The sequence below is a fragment of the Chinchilla lanigera genome, unplaced genomic scaffold, assembly GCF_000276665.1.
Source record: "Chinchilla lanigera isolate Chin_1 unplaced genomic scaffold, ChiLan1.0 scaffold00052, whole genome shotgun sequence".
NCBI lineage: Eukaryota > Metazoa > Chordata > Mammalia > Rodentia > Chinchillidae > Chinchilla > Chinchilla lanigera.
The window spans coordinates 5,526,509-5,547,641 of record NW_004955453.1 but is presented as its reverse complement, the minus strand read 5'-3'; the positions used below and the strand labels follow the sequence as shown (position 1 = coordinate 5,547,641).

Below are 21,133 nucleotides of genomic sequence, written 5' to 3'. Positions count from 1 at the left end.
AGATCACAGATGGTCGCATACATCACACTACAAGAGTTTGCATTCCATTCTGAGCGTAGTGGGCATCATCTGTTTGCATTTTTATAACCCTAATTATAGGCGATGTGGAAAAGGGATCAGAAGCAGGAAACCAGGTGATTTCTAAGGCAAGGGAGGGAGAGAGGTTGTAAGAGCCAATCAGTAACAATAGCGATGTCTTACTTCCTTGTTGCTGGGATAACCCAACACACACAAGGTAAGGACAGGGGGTTTTTTGGTTCACGGTTACAGCCTATGGTCTTCTGGCTCCAAGACAGAAATAGCAAGGCATGCGGGAAAACAGAGAAATGTTCCTTACATCATGGTGGCCAGGGAGGCACTAGAAGGGAGGATCAAGGAGGGAAATACACCCTTCTGGATCAGACCCCCAGTAACCCACCTCATCTGACCAGACTCCATCTCCTATGAGCAGCTACAGTGCTCCCATGGTCCACTCATGTTCTAAAATCCCTGCCACTGAGCACAGGAGAGTTTTAAGAGACAAACTAGATCTAAGCCATAACAGGGATGAAGAATGTGAAATAGATGGGGTAGTGAGTTCACAAGTAACACTGTCAATTTAGGGGCCAGTAAGACTGCAGAAAAGTGAAAGGTGAGATGAAGCCCCATAGCACAGTACAACTGGGGTCACCATTCCAATGCCAGCAGGAGTCAGGTAGATAATACAGATGAGGACAGGTGTAAGCATACTGCAGGTTGTGACAGGGACTGCAGCAAACGGGAGAAAGAACAGCCCTTCCAAAGAAATGGCCACTACTTACCAGCAGCCAATTTGGAGCTTGCTGCAAGGTGAGAGATCTTCTGAATTATGAATCTGAAATCCAGATTCTTCTTAGAATCTTTCCCTTCGAGTGTTGCTCAATGATTTTTCTAACAAATAAAACACGTCCATGGGTCCCATGTGTGTGGATTTTTTGTGTTAAAAAATACAGGCTCTGGAGCCCAAAAGAACTAGATTTAAACACCACATCTGCCCATTAACCTGACAGACACTGGGACTGAATCACCCTGACCTTGGCTTCAGCATTCAGTGGAATGGAGACATTAATGTCTAAAAATTATATTTCTTATGGAGGTTAAATACAAAAAAAATCTAGGCAAAGCACACAGCAAAGTGACTGTCCAATAGCAATTGTTCAATAAGAAGCAGCTATAATTATAATGCAATTCTTAGGTTTCCAGATAAGATGCAAATGGATGGCACAGTTGCTGATTGCAACAGAAAGTACAGGGGTAAATTCCAAGTGCAGGGTTATGAGTTTAGCATTGCATATGTTGAGCTGAGGTGCTTTTGTTTAGGGGCAGGCTGCACAGACAGACCTGGTGCTCAGGACTGAAATGGGAATCAGAGGACATGGAGCCAGAGTCATGCAGCAGTATGAGTGGGAACTGAATTCATAGGCATAGATGCTGCCACTTGGAACAAGAAAACAAAGTAAGAAGCGAGTCCAAGGCTGGAACTCAGGATAACTGAAACATGGAAGAGCACAAGGAAGAAAAGAAAAAGGAGAGGGCTGAGTCACTTTTGAAAATGTTATTTCTTTCACTAGTAAATTCTCCATTTGTCTTCTACCACCTAAGTCATTGCTATCTTCTTATTCATAGGACATCCTTTTGTAAGTGATTTCCATCTTTTTCAACCAACCCTAAATGACCTTCCTGAGAGAAACAAGAACAAAGTTACATGGTATAAATACAAAGACAAAAAGGGGGTGGGGAGTTTGAATTCTCTTACTAGCTGTGTGACCTTGACAAGGTACATAATCATTTTGAGCTCTAATTTCCCTACCCACAAAATGGTATAGTAATGGCACTGTGTAGAAGTAAACCATGTGGCACATGATACTCAATAAATGTGGGTCCTCCTTCTTGAAGCAGTGAATTGTGGGAAATTTCTATCTCCCTGTATACTTAACAGTGTGTGGCTAGGGAAACTGGAAGGAAGCTAGCCTGTTAGTCAACCTCTGTAACGTGACCAAATTTCACATTTGCATGAGTTCCCCTGGGTCATGTCCCTGGACCTCTCCAAGAGGTCCACTTTCTGGAATCAGGAGGTAGTCATGCACTGTTCTCTAAACATGTGCAGTTATTGAGCCACTCTCTGAAGCTGGAGAGGGGGTGGTGCTGGGCCAAACAGCTATGGGCAGAGGTGGGGGCAGGAGTGTGCCTGAGAATGTCACTGCACAGGCACAAAAGGTCAGTGTGTTGCAATTGTGTTTGTTGAGGACAGCACTTGTGTGTACCAGGCACGGCTCCAAGTGTTTTCACTATGTTAACTTCTTTAATCCTCACAGAAACTCTATAAAATAAGTACTGCTGATTCCTCATTTTCAGATGGGGAAGTAAACTGTGAAAGGTCAAGTAAAATGCCCGTGGTTACACAGCTAAAGGGGAGGTGAACCCAGTCAGTCTGACCTCAGTCCTAGCTCTGCTGTCACACTTGCTGTCTGGGAGGTGGCAGAGAGCCAAGAATGGGAAGGCAAGTGCTCCCGGGTCTGTCAGAACACTTACTGATAGGCTGTGTGTAGCAGGAGGGGGTTGTTGTCCTGATACCAATCTCCCAACGTCCTGCAGTTCAAGGACATCTGCTCACACAGCTGCACGAAATAATGACTACATTTGCCATCCTCTGCTCCAGCTAAACATAGATTTGTGACTCCGTGCTGGACACTAAGAAACAAGTGGAAATATTCTGAGGCCACTCCTGAGAAACTTCCTTTTAAAAAGTTAGCGTGCAGCTTATGATCTTTTACTGCCTCATCCTTCCATCCATCCCTCCAACCACAGCTATGATGGTTGGGTTTTTCCTCCTTTGGTGGGAAATCTCAATCATAGCCAAAATGCTCAGTGAACCCCAGGAAGAACAGATTCGAAGAAATACACAGGAACATCAGGGTCAAACTGCTGAGAGGTTAAGAGAAAATATTAATAAGAACCAGAAGAAAAAAACAATCTATACACTCAGCAATAAGGATGACATGACACATGACTTGTCACTGGGATTTATGGAGTCAAAAGACATGACATAGTTAAAATGCTGGAAAAATCAACCTGTCTACTAGAACTCTGCTTTCAGGGAAAATAAATTCAAGTTATGAGGGCTAATTAAGAAAGTTTCCAGTAATAATAGTTCAAAATTTGTTTCCAGCAGATCTATCCACATTACAAAATATTAGAAAGTCATTTAAACTGAATAGAGAGGAAATACGGAAACTCAGATCTACAAAAAATTAAAAGCATGGGAAAGGGTACACTTAGGAAGTAAATTTTTTTAACTCTTCTTAATTTCTCTCAAAATGACTGTTAAAAGCAAAGATAGTAACACTAAATTATGATGTCATAATACATAGGGAAAGAATATAAATGACAAAAATAAAACAAAAATGAAACAAAAAATGAGGACAGGTTAATAAAATCATATTATCATTATGTTCTTATATTTTGAATGAAGTAGTTAGATGTTAATTCTAAGAAGAATCTGGTAAGTTAAGGCTTCATACTATAGTCCACAGTGCAACTACTAGAAATAAAATACAAACAAAGACAAAAATTTAAGAACTCAACAATACAGCTAAAAAGTCAATTCAGGAAATAAAAGAGCATTTTTTAATATTCTATTTACCAAAAAAAAAGGCAGGAAAGAAATAATAAAACAACACATGAGACAGATAAAAAAATAGAGAACAATGAGGTAGACTTAAGATACAACCATATCAACAATTATATTGAATATAAATGGACTAATACTCCAAATAAAAGGCAGGGATTATCAGAGCACATTAAGAAAAGCAAGACCTCAATATAGAAACCCACTTTAAATATAAAAACACAAAAAAATGGAAAGCAAAAGGATAAGATACATTGTGAAGAAAGAAAACTGGTGTGGCTCTATTATCAGAAAAGGTAGACTTCAAGCCTAGGAGGAATTTGGTAATCAGAATGACTGATCTGAAAACAATACGCAGTATAAGAACCATTGGTGAGCTCCTCCCATCTTGTATGGTGAAGCTCTGCATCATTTCCAATGTTTTATCTTTTTATTTTTTGTTTACTTGTTACTGTTTTTGATTGATTGGTCAATCTTACATTCTTATGTCTAATGGACTGAGCAACTTCACTAAAGATAACAGTATGTAATACAGCAACCATTGTAAATTTCTATCATTTTATTTTGAGGTCATGTATCATTTTTGTGTTGTTTTGTGTTGTTTCTGTGTTGTTTTGATTTTGTCTTCACTGTTGTTTTGTCAGTTTTTTAATTTTTAAAATAAAAAAAGATTAACAAATATAAAGGGTATTAAATTTTAAATATCAGGTATTCGATTAAGAAAATTAACATTTCTAAATGTGTAGGCAACTAATAAGAGAGTTTCAAAATACATGAAAGAAAAACTACTGCCAGAGAAAGAAAAAGAAATCATGAGAGGAGGACTCCTTTCTTAGCAACCAACATAATAAATTGACAAAATAAGTTAGGGTATATAGTATTTGTTTTTTGGGGTTTTTTTTGTTTTTTGTTTTTGTTTTTTTTTTTTGTCTTTTTGAGACAGGGTCTCGCTATGCAGTTCAGGCTGGCCTTGAGCTCACTTTGTAGCCCAGGCTGGTCTCAAATTTACAATGATCCTCCTGCCTCAGCCTCCCGAGTGCTGGGATTGCCAGCGTGCACCACCACACCCAGCTAGGGTATACAGTATTTGAAAAACGTATTCTTTTCACATGGACATGAAACATGTCAATCATTTCAACAGATATAGGTAAATCACCTGGCAAAATTCAATGCTTGCTCACTATTTTAGAAATCAGCATAGTAAGATAGAAGGCAATTTCCTCCATCAAACATAGCATATACAAAAAAAACATAAGTAACATCACATTTAATGGTGAAATAATGAATATTTTTCCCCTAAGACTCACACTGACCCCAAGTATGAGTATGTACCTCATGGGGTTTATGTGAGGGTTAAACAAATTAATATAGTTAAAGACTTAGAACAGAGAGCATGGTACATACAAGTACTTGACATTAACAAATAAAATTTCAACACACTTCAGAGACTGCAGAATTGTCCTCGGAGATGTTCCTACCCAAGACCTTGGTTCCCTGAAGCAAGAATGTCTACCCTCAGCACTTACATGTAACATTTTACTAATGGTCTTAAATGCGCAATGAAACAAACACAAGAAATAAAATTATAACAGGTACAAAGGGAAAAAGAAGACTCATTATTTACTAATCCATGATTTAACAAAGAAATCTAAAAGAATATACAATAAAATTATGGAAACTAATAAATAAATTTAGTAAGCTATCAGGACACACAACCAATATACAAAAACCAATTGTGTGTCTATATATGAGTAATAGACAACTATAAATTTTTAAAAATATAAATGCATTTTAAATATTATCAAAAACATTAAATAGAAATAAATTTAACAAAAGATATGCAAGACTGCTACACTGAAAACTACAAAACATTAGAAAAATTAAAAGCACCTAAATAGATGAAGAGACATACCATGTTCATTGGCCGGAAAACTCAATATTGTTAAAATATAAATGTTTCTCAAATTGATTTACTGTAATATTAATTATTTAGGACATCCACTGTTTGAAACTACATCATTATAACTGATAAATTATGCTAATGGAATCAATTAACTAGCTAATATATCTTAGCTCCCTCATTTGTATAAAAATGAAAATAATAGGCTGGGCATCATGGCACATTCCTATAATCCCAGCACTCAGAAGGCTGAGGCCAGAGGATCACTGCGAGTTCAAGGTCAGCCTGGGCTATACAGTGAGTTCAAGGCCAATTTGACCTACACAGGCAGACCTTGTCTCAAAAGCCAAACAAACAAACAAAAAAAATTAAACAAAAATAGAACTATGAAAGAAACCTACTAAGAAATGAGGGGTTAATACAAATATCAAGGAGATTTAGTTGTATCAGTAGAAAGAAAAAAAATGAATCACAGTGTTAAAAATAATAGTAACTATTAACTAAGTTTTTATTATATAACAGATACAGCACTGAGCACCTGGTATCTATTATGACTTGTCAACCATAACCACTGACTCAAATAGCATCTACTATTTTCCACTTTTACAGAAGACTGAGAGACTTGATATTAGGGAACTAGTCCAGAAATGCTCAAGTGGTAAGTGGGAAAACTAAAACTCAAACTGAGGTTTGTTCATTGCCAAGTTTGAGCTCCTAAGTTCCATGCTGTACGCTGTTCTACACAGGAGAGTTTGTATTAAAGCATTTGGCAAGTTGAAGGTGTCAGCGTAAAAAAAATTATGGTTGGATTCAACCCATCACTATCCTGAATTCTGAAATTGAAGACAGCTTTAGAAAACTGGGATTACTCACCAACCACAGACTTTCAACTTTGCATTTGCAGAAATGTCTTCAGCTTGATTTGCCTATTGGCCCTCTATATTTTCAATATCATATGGCAGATATTTTGAATACAATTATGAAACCTGAGTCCTAAAGAATATGCATACATTTCCAACTACTTATAAAACAGAATTCATCTTTATAATAACACAAACATCAAATAAAGTTCCAAGATGGGAACAGATGCAAACATCAATCCTCTACTAATCTGCTGATCAAGGCCAGATGTTGGCTGATTTATGCCTTTTTGTTACAACCCATGTTACAGCTGTGTTAATGTATAAGTTTTGAAATTTGAATCAACCTGGCTTGTAAACATGACACAGATCATAGAAAGCTTATATGTTACAAACATAGCCTCAAAAATTAAATTGTGGCCCAGATAAGAATCTATGTCTATTGAATAGCTAGAAAATAAATAAGAACCTATGTTGATGATCACAAATTAAGATACAGTGTTACGAGAGTTTGATTTCCCCAGTAAAAATATAGAAGTCCCTGGCTCAAAGCTAAGGCAAATACTGGCATAAAACATACTTCTTCATTGAGTTTATAGCATGTAAGGCAGCATGATATCCACTGGTAAAATAATATTTGACAACACAAGATGGGAGAGGCCTTGGGTCATCTATAGCCAAGATTCAGCCAAAAGAGATTTCATCTGTCCAAGACACAGTCTGTAAAAAGGAACCAAGATCCTCATTCACCCTATTTTCTCCTATCCCACTTCCTCCGCATTTCCCCTGTCAACATATAGACACAGAGATAGTTTTAAATTCCATTGCCAGGGCTAGGAGCCTCTGCTTTCGTGCATAATGTTAGCTCGAATATAAACTGTTGTAGCTAGGCTTTGGTAAGCATTCTGTTTTTATTAACATGACTCTTCGAGAACTTCATCTGGCCCATGTATCACTAATGATCTCTTCATGCAAGTATTTTACCTTGCAGAAACCAAATTAGTTATTATAGGAAAAGCAAGAAGACTGAAGCAAAAATAAACACTCTTGGGTTCAAGTACATTCATGAACACATTCATACTCCAACACACAAAGATCTATCTATGGGGAGAAAATGGAATATACCTTTGTAGGGTGCTATAAGCTAAGTAATAAACATGATAGTGGTGTTTCTGAAATGGCTAAAGATTGATAAACTATAACAGAGAAATAGTACATACTCCTAACTCAAAGGTAATGACCAAGTATATTTGGATTTATAGTACTCCTTGGAGGGTAGAAAGTGAAAAATTATTTTGTAATGTTAATGAAACATACAGAAAGAATGATAAACATAGCAATATCTCTTGGGTGGAACAGTTTATTTCCAGTTATACAGGACTCAGAGGCTGGGTAGCAAGACATGCTGGAAAGAAAACACAATCGCTCCAAACAAGAACTTGATCTCAAACATATGGGAGCAATATCAGCAGCCTGCAGATTTAAAACAACTCATGGCAACAAGGGTAAGGGTTAGAAAAGGATGAAAGATTAAAGCATTAAAATGGAACCTAAACAAAAATACAAGTATGGAAGAATCCCACCAAGAATGAGGGGTTAATACAAAAAACTGTAATTTAGCTGGACGGCTCTTCATGCAAGCTTTGTGTTTGAATTAACAGTTATACAAGTCTGCCTGAGGAATGTTTATTATGTAAATACAAAGAAAACACCATGGAGAGACACACATTATGAAAATCAGATATTTAAGACCAAAAGAAAACATTTCTGGAAGATTTTAAATTGCAAGGCAATGAAGTCACTCTGTGATTGTCAGAAAGCTACCTAGATGTCAGAAATTTACACAATATTAATAAGGGAAAATCCAGAATAAAGTAATACTGGCAATTTTGCTGACAGTGTAAAGATAATCCACAGGGGAGAAAAAAGGTGTGTATAGGCATTAAAAACTTCACTCATGATTTTGCGTTCTCGGTAAATGGCTCAAGTCAAAACATGGGAGTTATCCTGGTGTCTTCTCTCTGTCCCCACACCCCACCAATCAGTCAGCAGATCTGATGATCCCAGTCTCCAAAATATATTGTGAACTCCAACATTTTGTTTCATTTCTGCTGCTATCAGCCTACTTAAAGTCACAATTATTTCTTCACTAATACAACAGCTTCCTTTGATGGGATTCCCTATTCTAGCTTACCTATACACCCAAATATATAAGGAGAACAATTTTCTTAGGATGCAAAGATGGTCATAGTTCTGGGGGTTCCTAAAATAAAACTTGAACTCCTTTCCATGGGCAACAAGGCCCCTGCTGAGTCTAACCCCTCATTCTCTAGCAGCTGGCTCCAGTGTCTTCCAGTCTGTCCCAGGGCATAGCAAGCCACTCCTAGAGCTTTGGTGCACCCCACTCCTCTGCTGGGAAGGTCCTAATCCCCCTGCTTATAGGGCCGGCTCTTTCCATGTTTTATTTCTTGGCTTAAAATTTTATTATACATGCTTTCCCTGATCACTGCATCCTAGGCGCAAATTCCTTTCTTATTCTGTATTACAGTACTCTGTTCACTACTTTCATAGCATTTTTGTTCATTGGTAACGGCAGCTGTGTATTGGTTCACCCGTCCTCCGTCTCCCACCCACAGCAAGACTACAGGCTTCCTGAAAGCGGAGCCATGTTGGTTCTTCTCCTCATGGAGCCTCAGCACCCAGCCTAGTACCTAAGCACCCTTGGGAGACACTCAGTAAATGTTTGGGGAATAAAGGAATGGGCGAGTGATCGATGAATGACAGAGGACATATTAAACAGATTCATTATGCAACAGAGTAGCTCGAAAAGGCAGACTGACAAATATAGATGAGGTTACGCAGCTTATAACAAAGGAATATGAAAAGGTTGAGTATCAGTCATTCGTTACCTTAATAACAGATACATACATGAATAATCACGGCATCAGAGCAAAGGCTGCAGATTTAGTGCTGAGTGCTCTGCTGACAAACACAGGGAAGCAAGGAGAAAGTAGAGTCCGGACTTTCCAGCATGGAGCCTAGAAGTGCACATCTGAGCTGATGAGAGAACACAGGAACACGTTCCATCTTTCTGTGCACACCACGGACCAGTTCCAGCGTGGCACGGAGGGCTGGCCAAGCTGCCAGCATGGCCTGTGTGTGCGGCACTGCTCTAAGCATGGCAGTGAGTCAGAAGAGAGAGAAGGCTTTTGCCCCTACACCTCAAAAAAAGGCCTGCGATTTGGCTCAGCAGGCAGGGAAGAGGAACGATGTTACCATCAGAGGGCTTGGCTGGTGCTCATGGAAAAGTTAACTGGGGCACATTTGTTCCAGTTCTAAGAAAGCAGACAGTTATGTGAGGTAAAGAGAAGGAGGGTTATCTAGGAAAATCAATTATAAAACCATCGGGTGGAAAGTTCCAACAGAATTACAGTTACAAATGACTTTTAGCTCACTGTGATGGCATGTGTCTCTGGCCCCAACTTCTCAGGACACTGAAGGCAGAGGATCAGTACAGCCCAGAGTTTAAGACAACCTGGGTAGTATAGGGAGATCCTGCCTTGAACTAAATCGACCAATAAATAAGACTTTTAATTTTCAAGAAGATCCAGTGGAGAGAATAAAGATAAAGAACACCTGATGGACTTTCTCTAGTGGAACAGAAAGACAAATCTAGACCTAAGACAGAAGCATGAAGAATAAGTAGGGAACAAAGGAATGTTAAATCAATCTTTCTTCTCAATTTAGACTGAATAGGGAAAAGAGCAGAAGAGATAAAAACATAAAGACCTTTTTTAAAATACAGCTACATGAGTAAAAATAATTGGTTATTGATGGTGGAAATTAAGAGGGTGAGGAAGAAGTGCTGCGTCTTCCTTTGGGTATTTATTTATCTAATACATGCTAAGCAAGACCAATCGTATCAGACACTGTGTGAACACCTTACATTCTGGTGAGGAAAACAAACAACTGAACAATAAACAAGTAAACAGATACCACGAGCTGCTGCTACAAGCTGTCTGTCCAGGCAGGAAAGGGGTCAGGAACTACGGGGCTGTGTTAAACTTGCAGTCATGGAGACCTAACTGACAGAAGGAGAGCAGCCGAAGAATCCAATCACACGCAAAGGTCCCAGAAGCACCAGCTCTCAGGGGCGCCCCCTAGAGTACAGTTTCCAAGCTCTTGGTGTGCTTGAGGAGGAGCACAGAACTACAGGCTGGCAAGAAAAGAAGTGAGGGTGGACAGGTTACCAGTGATGCACTGGTCCTGAGCCACGCTTTAGGTGGACATCAGCAGTTTTGAGAGACAGAAAGAAAGCATGCTGTCTGCACTTTCAGATGGATCATGTTTGCTCATCGTTCGCTCCCAAAGACCTCAGCGGCCAATGCATCCCATACGTCAAGTTGACTACAAGCGTCTGGGAGCTGGCTCATCCACTCCCTGGCCTTCTCCTTCTCCATCTACAGCCAAATCTCTCTGCTTCTTGCTCTCAGCAGCCTAATTCCCTCCATCATTACAGCCCACCTAAATCACTGCAACCAGTTCCTAACAGGCTCTCTACTTCCTGTCATCCCGCAATCCATTCCTCTTCCTCCGACAGTCACTTCTCCCAAGTGCTCACATTTTCCCTTCCCCTGTCCAACTCGTCGGCGCAACCATTGCCATACTCTTGGGTGTAGTCCAGTCCCTTTATCGAGGTGTTTGAAGGTCGCCCAGGCTGACTCCCACTTATCTCTCAGCCACGTCTCTGCCCGTCATCGCACTCTGTTATGGCTCTGCTGAACTTCCACTTGTTCCTCAGATAGGCCCCCTCTCTCCTCCTCAGCCTTCCCATGTGCTATTTATTCTCTGTTCCTGGGAGACTCTTTTCTCTGTCTCCAGTCTTAACTTATTCAGCTGCTTGCTTTGTCTTCTGCAGATCTTCAAAACAACATTTTCCCGGAAACACTCCTGACCTTCCCTCCAGTCCCCAGTCTGGATGAGTGGCTCCCCCTTTCCTAACATCTGATTGCCCTGTCCTCCCTGTTTGCACTGTCCACAGTCTCTCTGTCTCGCCATTCCATTAGATCCACAAGACCAGGGCTGCTTCCACCTTGTTAGTATCACAATAACTGCCATAAGTATGAGCCGATCGATAGTACACAAATGATGAAGTCTTTTATTGAATATATTATGCCACATTCATATGATGGAATAAAGTGCAACCATTAATGACAGTGCTTCAGAAAAAAATTATTAAAGCTATAGGAGAATATTTGGAATACACTGCTCAGTCAAAGCAACTCGTTATAAAAGAGAATGCACAGTAAGATCCAATTTTAGTTTTTCTAAAAAGACCATTAAAAAGGAGACTTCAAAGATATTCACCTAAAGTCTAAAGTGAGTCTCTCTTGGAAATGGAAGTACAGGAATATTTTTTTTCTTTGAGCTCATTTGGACATAGATTTCTTTGGTAATTGGGGGAAAATGCTAAAAATTGTTTACAACACTATATACATCCTAGGCTGCCACAGAAAAGCAGGCTATGGTCAAATGAAGCAAAAGTGGTTAATAAATAATCCTACACACGCATCCTGTGTCCAAAAGCACTACTCAGTGCAAAATGCTTGGGATTTGAAAGCAAGGAAGGAACACTAAATGACGAAACGTTCACTGAAACTACAATCAAATATAAACAGGGCAAGAAAGAAAATCCCTACCTCAAAAGATAGGTTGCACACATCAGTATCTATCTCCAGCTTTCTTTACCAATGTGATACTCAGTCATAGGTGATGAAATTAGGTTTGCAAAAGTCAAAGAAGCATTGGCTTAACCAAACATAAACTATGATAAAGTAGTCAACAAAGCATTCTTTTCTTGCAGGACATCTGGTCAACTGGGTCTTAGGCTGTGGCTCTGTGCTCCTACCTTAAGAAGCTGACAGAAGTAAGACCAGGGACCTGAACAGCTGGGTATAAAACCTGGAACTACATCATGTGATATTTTAGTCCACATGAAGGACAGAAAGAAAAAAAAATCACCCCAATTTTCTTCATTGCTGTAGTCTAAAGCAAAATGTGTGTAAGGTAATTAATTCTGCTGCAGTAGAAAACAAAAATTATATTTGCTTCTGGAATATTTGTGTTTCTATCGTAAAGGATCTTTGTTGAATTTAAGAATGATGTTAGCAAGATTCAGCTCCAATACAGAAAAGTAAGACCTTCCCACAAATAACGACCATAAATGCCACACTAAACACAAAAGGAACTGCTTTAAGGTTCTGAAAAGTGAAGCAAAGACCCAGCTTTAGAGTGAAGAGAAAATGTGGAGGCAGCAGGCAGCAAGGATGAGTTTCATTTTATGTTATGGGAGTCTAGAGGTTTGGCTAAGTGACTCAGCAGGGAGCCAGGGTGCTTACCTTGTATTCATTCTGAGCCTGTGCAAGAGGAGGGCATGAAGATTATGTGAGAGGTACATGCCCCTTAGGTGGGCGTAGCCTGTTTACAATGTAAAGGAGTAAAAGAGGCTGCTTGGGCCATTCCCCCCTGTTGCTCTTGTTTTTGATGTGTTCTGCTGCCCTGAACGTTTGTCCTCTGCCATGTGCCACCGTGCCTTGGAGCCAGCCAAGTATGGACTGAAACCTCCACAAACTGTGAGCTAAATAAACCTTTCCTTCCTTCATTTTAGGTGTTGGGTATTTTGTCTCAGCAACAAGAGAAAAGTAACTAAGACAGGGGGCACCACCTGAGGACCGTGAACCACCTGTGGCCGCACACAGGGAGACCAGGACACGGCACCAAAGGAGCCCCTTCTGCCCACAGGGGCAGGGACCCATGGAGCCACACCATGAGGAATGAGGGAGGGTCCTGGGAAAGGAGAGGCAGAGAAGGGGACCCCCAAATTCTGCATGTGGACACACCTGAGTCTCTGGATGATCCCCCAAATCATGCATGAGTAGGGCACCAAAAGCAGCCTTGTGACATACAAGTCCTCCTCCCTGCTGGTGGGACTGAGTGGCTGGCAGGTCTAGCCGGTGGAGGCCACCGTTTACCTTCGTGAACGCTGGTTAACCCGTCTTGGTTGTATGAGCATTTCTTCCCATATGAAGTACTACTGTTGAAATAGTCTGGAAATATTTATACATGCAGTAATTCAAGAAATGCCTCATAAGTATCTAAGTGCTAGGTGCCCTACGAAATACAAAGATGTTTAGCCTCATAGCCCCTCAGGAGAGGGGCTGTGCATTCAAACAGCTATCCCAGGAGGAAGAACTTGATCAGGCAGGAGCCAGTGCCCCCAGAAGAACGTGGGCTTCAAAATCAGACAAACCTTTGTCCGTATCCTGGGCACACTAGGATCTTGGAGCCTCAGGATTCACCTTTTAAATGGTATAATAACATCTACGGTGTAGAACTGCTGCAGGGTTTAAATACTGACATCTATTAGTCACTCATTCTCTACAACAACCCCATGAAGCAGCTGCTGATACCACCGTTGCTCTATAAATGGGCAAAATAAAGCACGGAGAACTAAAGTTTAAGTAACTCGTCCAAGATCACCAGGTAGTCCAGAGTCAAACACATCTAAACTCAAGCAGCAAACTCTTAAGCTTTAGCTGTGAACTCCTGACTTATGTGAATAAAAACTTCAAAGGGCCAAGCACAATTCTTAACACACGCTAGGCACTCAACACATGGCGGACACCATCGTCACTACTGTCACTATGGAGGTTATTGCTCTCACGGGAGCCATAAGGGAAAAAATTAGAGTTGAACACGAGACATAACCCTGGATTCTCAAAGGCAAAACTCTGTAAGAATTCTAAATAATCGTCATGTACAGATCTGGACATACACCTTAAGATATCTATCTATGTTCATCTGTTAGGAATGTCCCGCTTATTTAAAGCAGAATTCAAGTTATCCTTATTTTCATTCATCCTTTCATCCTTTCATTCATTAAATGGGTACCCCTGAAGGCCACCTGCCAAAACAGTTTCCTCAGGGGCAGCAGAACTAAAGCAGAGAGACGCGATCCTGGTCATTCAGTAAATGTCAGGGCAGCTGTTGTCCTCACTGCTGATGGAAAAAAGCAAGCAAACAAAATTCCTTGTTAAATTTCTATCTAAACAATCTCAGAGAGACTGTGCTATGGGCAAAACCGAAAAAGAAAAGAAAGGAAGGAAGAAAATGAGCTCAGTTATAGAACAAAAACTAATCAGCCGGCACCCAACACAGAAACCAGATTTACTCACATTTGATAAGTCTTAATGCCTTACTGCCCTCTTTTGTTCCCAAAAGGTGAAATCGTACACTGCTTGGAAGCTGCTAAGATCCTTAACCAGAGGAATGACTTAGGGACAATGCCAACTTTTAAAAGAACAGCGTCTTACTCAGGCCTGATAATTTTATGAGGACCTGGTGGATTTTTCATATGTAAATCCATGCAGCTTTATATGGCCCTCAGAGAGTGCCTTCGCCAAGCTCATACATATCAGGATACTGCAAAAACCAACCAAACCCCAGGACTGCGTGATGCCTAACCCATATTAGGTAACATGCCTGGTTTCTGAACAATACATATTATCTCAAAGATAACTTTTACGACATGTCTTGTTATTGCTTATAAATCCCTTTAAGATGAAAAGCATCACCACTGAAATCTGAGTTGGACAGAAGGATTTATATGACTAGATTACTCAACGCTATAAAATGCAGGAAAACAAAATAGTTTGGATAAACCCCGGGAGCTTGCTGCAATGGGATTTAACAGACAGGACCTACGAGCCAACATAAAGATTTAGACCCCTGGTTTTCTCTAGCAGCACTTAGCAGTTATGGAACTTTTCTCTATAAACATTCCTTGAAACAAGATGGATTTACTGACTTAGGAAGAGGATTTTAAACTGAATCAAAGACTTTTAGGAATAAAGTCCCCTGAAGATAGTAGTCAACTCTAGCCATTTTACAACAAGGAAACAAAGGCTGGAAGGGATAGCAATGGTGAGACTCACTCAGTGTGATACGACCAACTAATCATTATAATACCTAAAATGCATTCAGTACTATTTGTCAAGCACAGAGCTAAGAGTCTTTTCTTTTTCACACCCATTCATTCCAAAGGTGTGTACTAGTATCACCCTTAAAACCTAAGCCGCAGGACCCTAAAACTCACAGTTAAAACCACTCAGTTCAGGGGCTGGGGATTTAGCTCAGCGGCAAAACCGCCTGCCTGGCAAGTGCAAGGTCGTGAGTTCGGTTCCCAGTACCGGAGGAAAAAAAAAAAAAAAAAAAACGTTCTGTTACTTCCATCACTGGGCCCAGATTCAGGTCTCCTGAGCTGCACCACACTGGGGTATGCCATGGAAGTGTCCATGTTATAAGAGCTTCAGGATCAGCGAGCAAACTCCAACGCCTTGTTTTAATACTCATAGGACTGAAAGACCCAAGACACCCGCTCAGTTGCAATGCTCACGTTCACAGGACAGAGCAAGAACAATTAATACAAAGTCTCTGTGTCTATTATCCAACCTAGGAAATGTTTCATGGTTTTAAACATTTGAACATTTTAAAACGTTCATGCTTTTAAATGTATTAGATAAAGTATTTTCTCAAAACAGTACATGAAGCCCATGTTCTCGCTTTGGTCTCGCTGCCATATGCCAGCTATAACAGGTGGATGCCAGGCAGGTGGTACCATTCTGCCCGGTGTTCTCTGCACAAGGTCCCCGTTCACACTGCAGAACCAGAGTGTCCTTTACTGCTCAGTGCTTTAACCACTGTTGCTTCTTACCATTCTTCATTAGTTTATGTTGTGTTCTTCAAATTCCCCAAGAAAAAAACGGAATAAAAATGGAGATGCTGAAGTAACGACAGTACCTAGATATAGTATTCACATTTACATATATAACTAAATATATATTTTTTGAGATGGAGGGGTCTCACTTCCTTGCCCAGGCTGGCCTCCAATTCATGGTTCTTCTGCCATTATCCAGATTACAGGTGTGTGCCACCATGCCCAGCTCTACATTCATATATTAAAATATACACATTTAAATGCCAATGTACAGTGATCATGAGTATATATATTTAGAAATCTTCAGGTATAAAGATAATGTCAGGGTTAGGAATACATTCATAAGCAATATCGGGTCCCAATTACTTGTATTTGTTGTAATCGTTCAGTAAGACCGGTTAGAGAAAATATTCACGATGTTTTTACTTCCATTTCTCAGCACCCCTGCTGTAACCAGAATCTGAAGTCATAGTTCTCAGATGTGGCCCTCGTGAAAGTAGATTAGGAATTCAAGGAAAAGCCAGAAGTTCTTGACGAAGGATGAAACCTTGGGGAGGAAGACACCCATCCCTCAGGTGTGTGACTTTGAACCTTGGAAAAGGGACTTCAGAGAATGGAGATGTTGAAGAGACAACACTGAGGAAGGAATCACTCTCTGAGGACCTGGCCCAGATCAGATGGGAAAGGACCCTTGAAGGGAAAAAGCATGTGTGCAAAAAGGACAGGAAAGGGCCGGGGTATGGACGCGGGATGTTAAGCAGTACCCCGAGGGAAAGCGTGGTTTTTCACAGCTCTCTGGCCTGGCAGAGATTGCTGTAAAAGGATTCTACAGTCTTTACCAAAAAGAAATACAACAGAGATGAGTGATATCAAATTGTTGACTTTTACGATTGAATAATCCGCCAAATATTAATTAACCTTCTGCCAGCATAAAACACGATTTGCAGAGAAGATGTCGGGAGTAAGTGAGGACAGGAAGATGACTACAATGCATTCCCTTCCCTCAAGGGCTAGCTCACAGCGGGAGATGGAGGAGGCAGAAAGAAGACGAAGGCGCAAAGGAGAAGTGGAAAGGAAGTGCGAGGGTTGAAGGCTCTCTCCCAGCTTCAGTTCTGCAGATTTGAGACAACTGTCAAATTTGCTTTCAGGGTGTGGCTGACTGTGAGCAGGATTCTAGAGCGCAGGCTCTTCTCAAGGATCAAGGTGCTCTATAAATTTAGCTACTACCCTAACCTCCCCAAGGGTAGGGACCGCTTTAAAAATGCTCCTCGCCGGCTATATGCTCAAGCTGAGGAGCTCTGAACGCTTTCTGCGAGTTCGCCTAAGCGATAACTCAATCTCTGTTCAGTCTTTGATGAAGAGAGACATCTGAAGGAAAGATTTCTTAAAAAGGCTGCTGGAAAATTCACCTTGCTCTCCTCTACCCCAGTATCCCATCCTTCTCCAGAGCCCCTCTATTTTACCTCGGAGTTCTCGCACACCTGCCAGTTCTTCCCTTTTCTGCACTTCTACTCTGAAACCCCGTCATCTATCACTTGGCCTTCTACAACCACCTCCAAACTTTTCTCCTCGCTTCCTTTCTTGTCTCTCTCTAATTTATGCTCCACACTGTTCCAGAATGAAAATTTTAACTTCTCCTGTTTGTTTCTGAATCGGTCAATGGTAATAATTGTCATGAAAACAATAATGGTAAACTAGCTAATATTCATCGAGCACTTAGCCAGGTAATATGCTCCGCACTTTATCTGCATTATCTCTTTGAAGGGTAACCGCCCCTTTGAAGCAGGCACCATCATCATCACCTGCATTTTACAGATAAAACAATGAGGCACTGTAAGGAAAAGAAACTTAAAGTGGTCCATTTTCAGGACAAAATAACTAACTCTGTGTGGAAAATTACTGGCAGCTAAAATTGCCTAACAGCCAGACAAAGTTCATGCATCTAGAAGGTTCCTAAGGAAACAGGACCTTGGGGGAGAAATAAACTAGTCTAAGCCTTGCTGAAAAATGTAGGTGCGAATAGGGAAGGGAAAAGGCAGGCATGGAATGATCCATCTTCATGATAAGACAGATAAGGCTAAGCAGAAACTCAGTAATCACGAGTCACATGAGATCTCTACACAGGAACATCTGCTTCTCAGAAAGTCCCAGAGTAAAGAACAGACAGTATTATGAAGAAATCCAAATGCAAATTGGGATCGGGACCAAGTAACTGCCTTACAAAGAGAAAAAGAAAACTCTGGCAGCATCCAGAAAGATTGCACCCCCCAGAGTGCTCGGCCAGTGAGGAACTGCAGGAAGGGACCTGCGTGACAGGGGATGAGCTGCTCACTGTGACCTCACCGGGTATGCCAAGTGAATGCTTTTCTCTCAGGCACCAAGAGGTGAAGGCACTTGTCCAGTGGTGGAATTGGGCCTTAGACTAACCCTCTGCTGCTCTTCCCTCCAGGGTGAAGGTCAAGCCCTTTCCTCTGGCCCAGGACGCCGTGCAGCCTGGTCCCGCTCCTTTCAGCCTGCTGCCACCTCCTCCCTCTCCTCTCCTCTACTGGGGCCTCACCTCACGGGAGTCTCTCCTGACCCCAAGGCTGGGCAGATCCCTTTTGCACATTTTCAGGGTATCTATTGCCGGTCGTTACATGCTTACTCATGGTGCGCCCCAGGAGGGCTCAGCTCAGCCTCACTAAGTGTCATATCCCAGTACCCTGAGCAGCACCTGGGTAAAGGAAGTGCTCAGAAAATCTTGACCAACTCAGAAAATAAGGTCTTGTGTGAGAGGAAAATTTCTTGGTTCTCGTTCCAAGGCGATCCCTATTACCAGTGTGATTCTGCAGTCTCCTCTTCTGTGAACCTCTGGGGTCTCATTATAAAAAAATCAAAGCAATCACAATGCAGCACTTTGGAGGTGTCCAAGCTCTTTTACAAAAATCCCATTTGACCCCAGAATGGCTCTTAAGCCTGTTCTCGGCTAAATAACAAGGTCTACAACCAGAGGTAGGTGTCATGGAGGCATTCGGGGCGTGACAAAGCTTTAAAACCTGCAAAGTGCTCATAAGTAAGTGACAGTGATGCTGCCTGCTCTGTCTCAGTCCCTCTGACTACATTTGTTTGCCTGCTTTGTAAAGTAAGACAAGAGGGGGAGAAGAACAGGCTAGCCAAGCCTGCGTAACCCACTCCCATGGTAACCAAGTTCATTATCTACTAGAGTGGAACAGTTTGGTGGACCACAGCTAGCCCACCTCACCCCTGGGCCTGCACAAGACCTGGGAGAGGAGAACCTGCCCTTGGTGTTGATGTTCATTTCTCCTAAATGGTGAAGAATATTAGGTATTGTTCTTCACAGGTGCAGCTCCTGGGTTCCCAGCACTTAGGTTACCTGGGAGACCATAGTGGCCTCCTATCCAAGCCCACTGGCACCCTGCCCTCCTCGGTGCTCTCAGCCAGGGCCTGTAGAAGATAATTTTGAGTACAGAGGTGTTTCCTTAAGCACTCAGGCTCAAAATTTAATCTCTGTGGAGGTGTGACTATTTTTATGTAGTTGTCAGTGTCACTTCTGTGGATCAGGGGCCCATACAATGGCTTCAAGGTTGGGGGGGCGGGACTTCTAACACCATGGTATTCTTGTAACATTAACGGTTTAAAGTAATCCCTTTCATAGCATCCCTCCAAGCAAAAATGGAAACAAAACTTCCTGGAAGGATGAAATCACTCCTTGAACACCAGAGACTACCTATAATTATTTACCTCCTCCCTCAGGAAAACTAGTCTCACGGTGAATCTATAAAATAATCTATAAAATATCTATAAAAGGTGAATCTATAAAATAAAAGTAGCCCTAAAGATATGGCTTTCTGGGTGACTGACTTTTCTAAGACACTGTAAAGTTGACATAAAAACTAAAGTAGATAAACATCATATCGAATTTTTTATGTGAACTGGTATCAAAAACTGAATAATCTAACAAAAATGGGAATCTTGAGTGAAATTTCACCATTAGAAAGAACTATATTTTATTATAGAAACTAATTTTCAGTGTATAAATCAAAATCAGCAAAATTCCTAGCTTATGCCTAATATTTTAACATAATCTTCAAGCTATGCCAGCACAGAACTTTAAAAAGTGATCATATGTAACAAAAGTAGGAAGCTCTTGTATCATGTATTTCAGAAATTTAGAGAACAAAGCTGATCAAATTCATGTATGAGTTAAAGTGAAAAATCACAAGCATTTCCAGAGTAGGAATTAATATTTTACCTTCTGGACACTGGCAGGTGAATCCACTGAGACTAGAAATACAAGTGGCTCCGTTTCGGCATGGGTCTAGGATACAGTAGTCGATCTTGGATTGGCAAAGGTCTCCAGTGTAACCTGCACAGAACGAGATGCACATTTCATAAAATACGTTATTCTAAAACCACCCTGAGCCAGCTCACAAATTGGTGGACTCCATGGTACCCACAAAGGAGGCAACAGCCCGGAGCTAGTCTTCCAGCTACTCCTTAATCTCATTTAGTTTTATAACCAGGAACAATCACAGCACTTAGGGACCAGTTCAAAAATCATGTACTTTTTCTAGGTCTTTATTGCAAAGAGAAGTTTTAGAACCTCTAGAAACTCGAGATTAAAGACCCAGTCTGTCCCTCCAGACAGCTTCTTTCTGATGTAAAAATTCATGATATTCTGCTTCAATAAGTGAGGTGATGCCCACCTTCTCCAGGCCTTGGCAAGACCTACAGAAAAAGCTTTTGGAAGATGCTTGATACTAAAGTTTATCATTTATGGGGGCTGGGGATTTAGCTCAGCGGCACAGCGCCTGCCTGGCAAGCGTAAGGTCATGAGTTTGATCCCCGGTACTGGAAAAAAAACAAAAAAAATTTAAAAATTTTAAAAAAGAAAAATTTATCATTTATAATATTTTATAGCTAGGGGCTGGGGATTTAGCTCAGCGGCAAAA

At 41.0% G+C, this 21,133-nt stretch overlaps 1 protein-coding gene across 1 annotated transcript in view; it reads right to left on the bottom strand.

Moving 5' to 3' along the window:
- Window positions 1-21,133, bottom strand: part of Dner (delta/notch-like EGF repeat containing) — a gene marked incomplete at its 5' end in the record, with an annotated part of 308,295 nt that overhangs the window by 67,909 nt on the left and 219,253 nt on the right. The window contains 1 exon segment of the mRNA XM_013519994.1: window positions 20,434-20,547. Within this exon segment, the coding sequence (XP_013375448.1) occupies window positions 20,434-20,547 (114 nt within the window).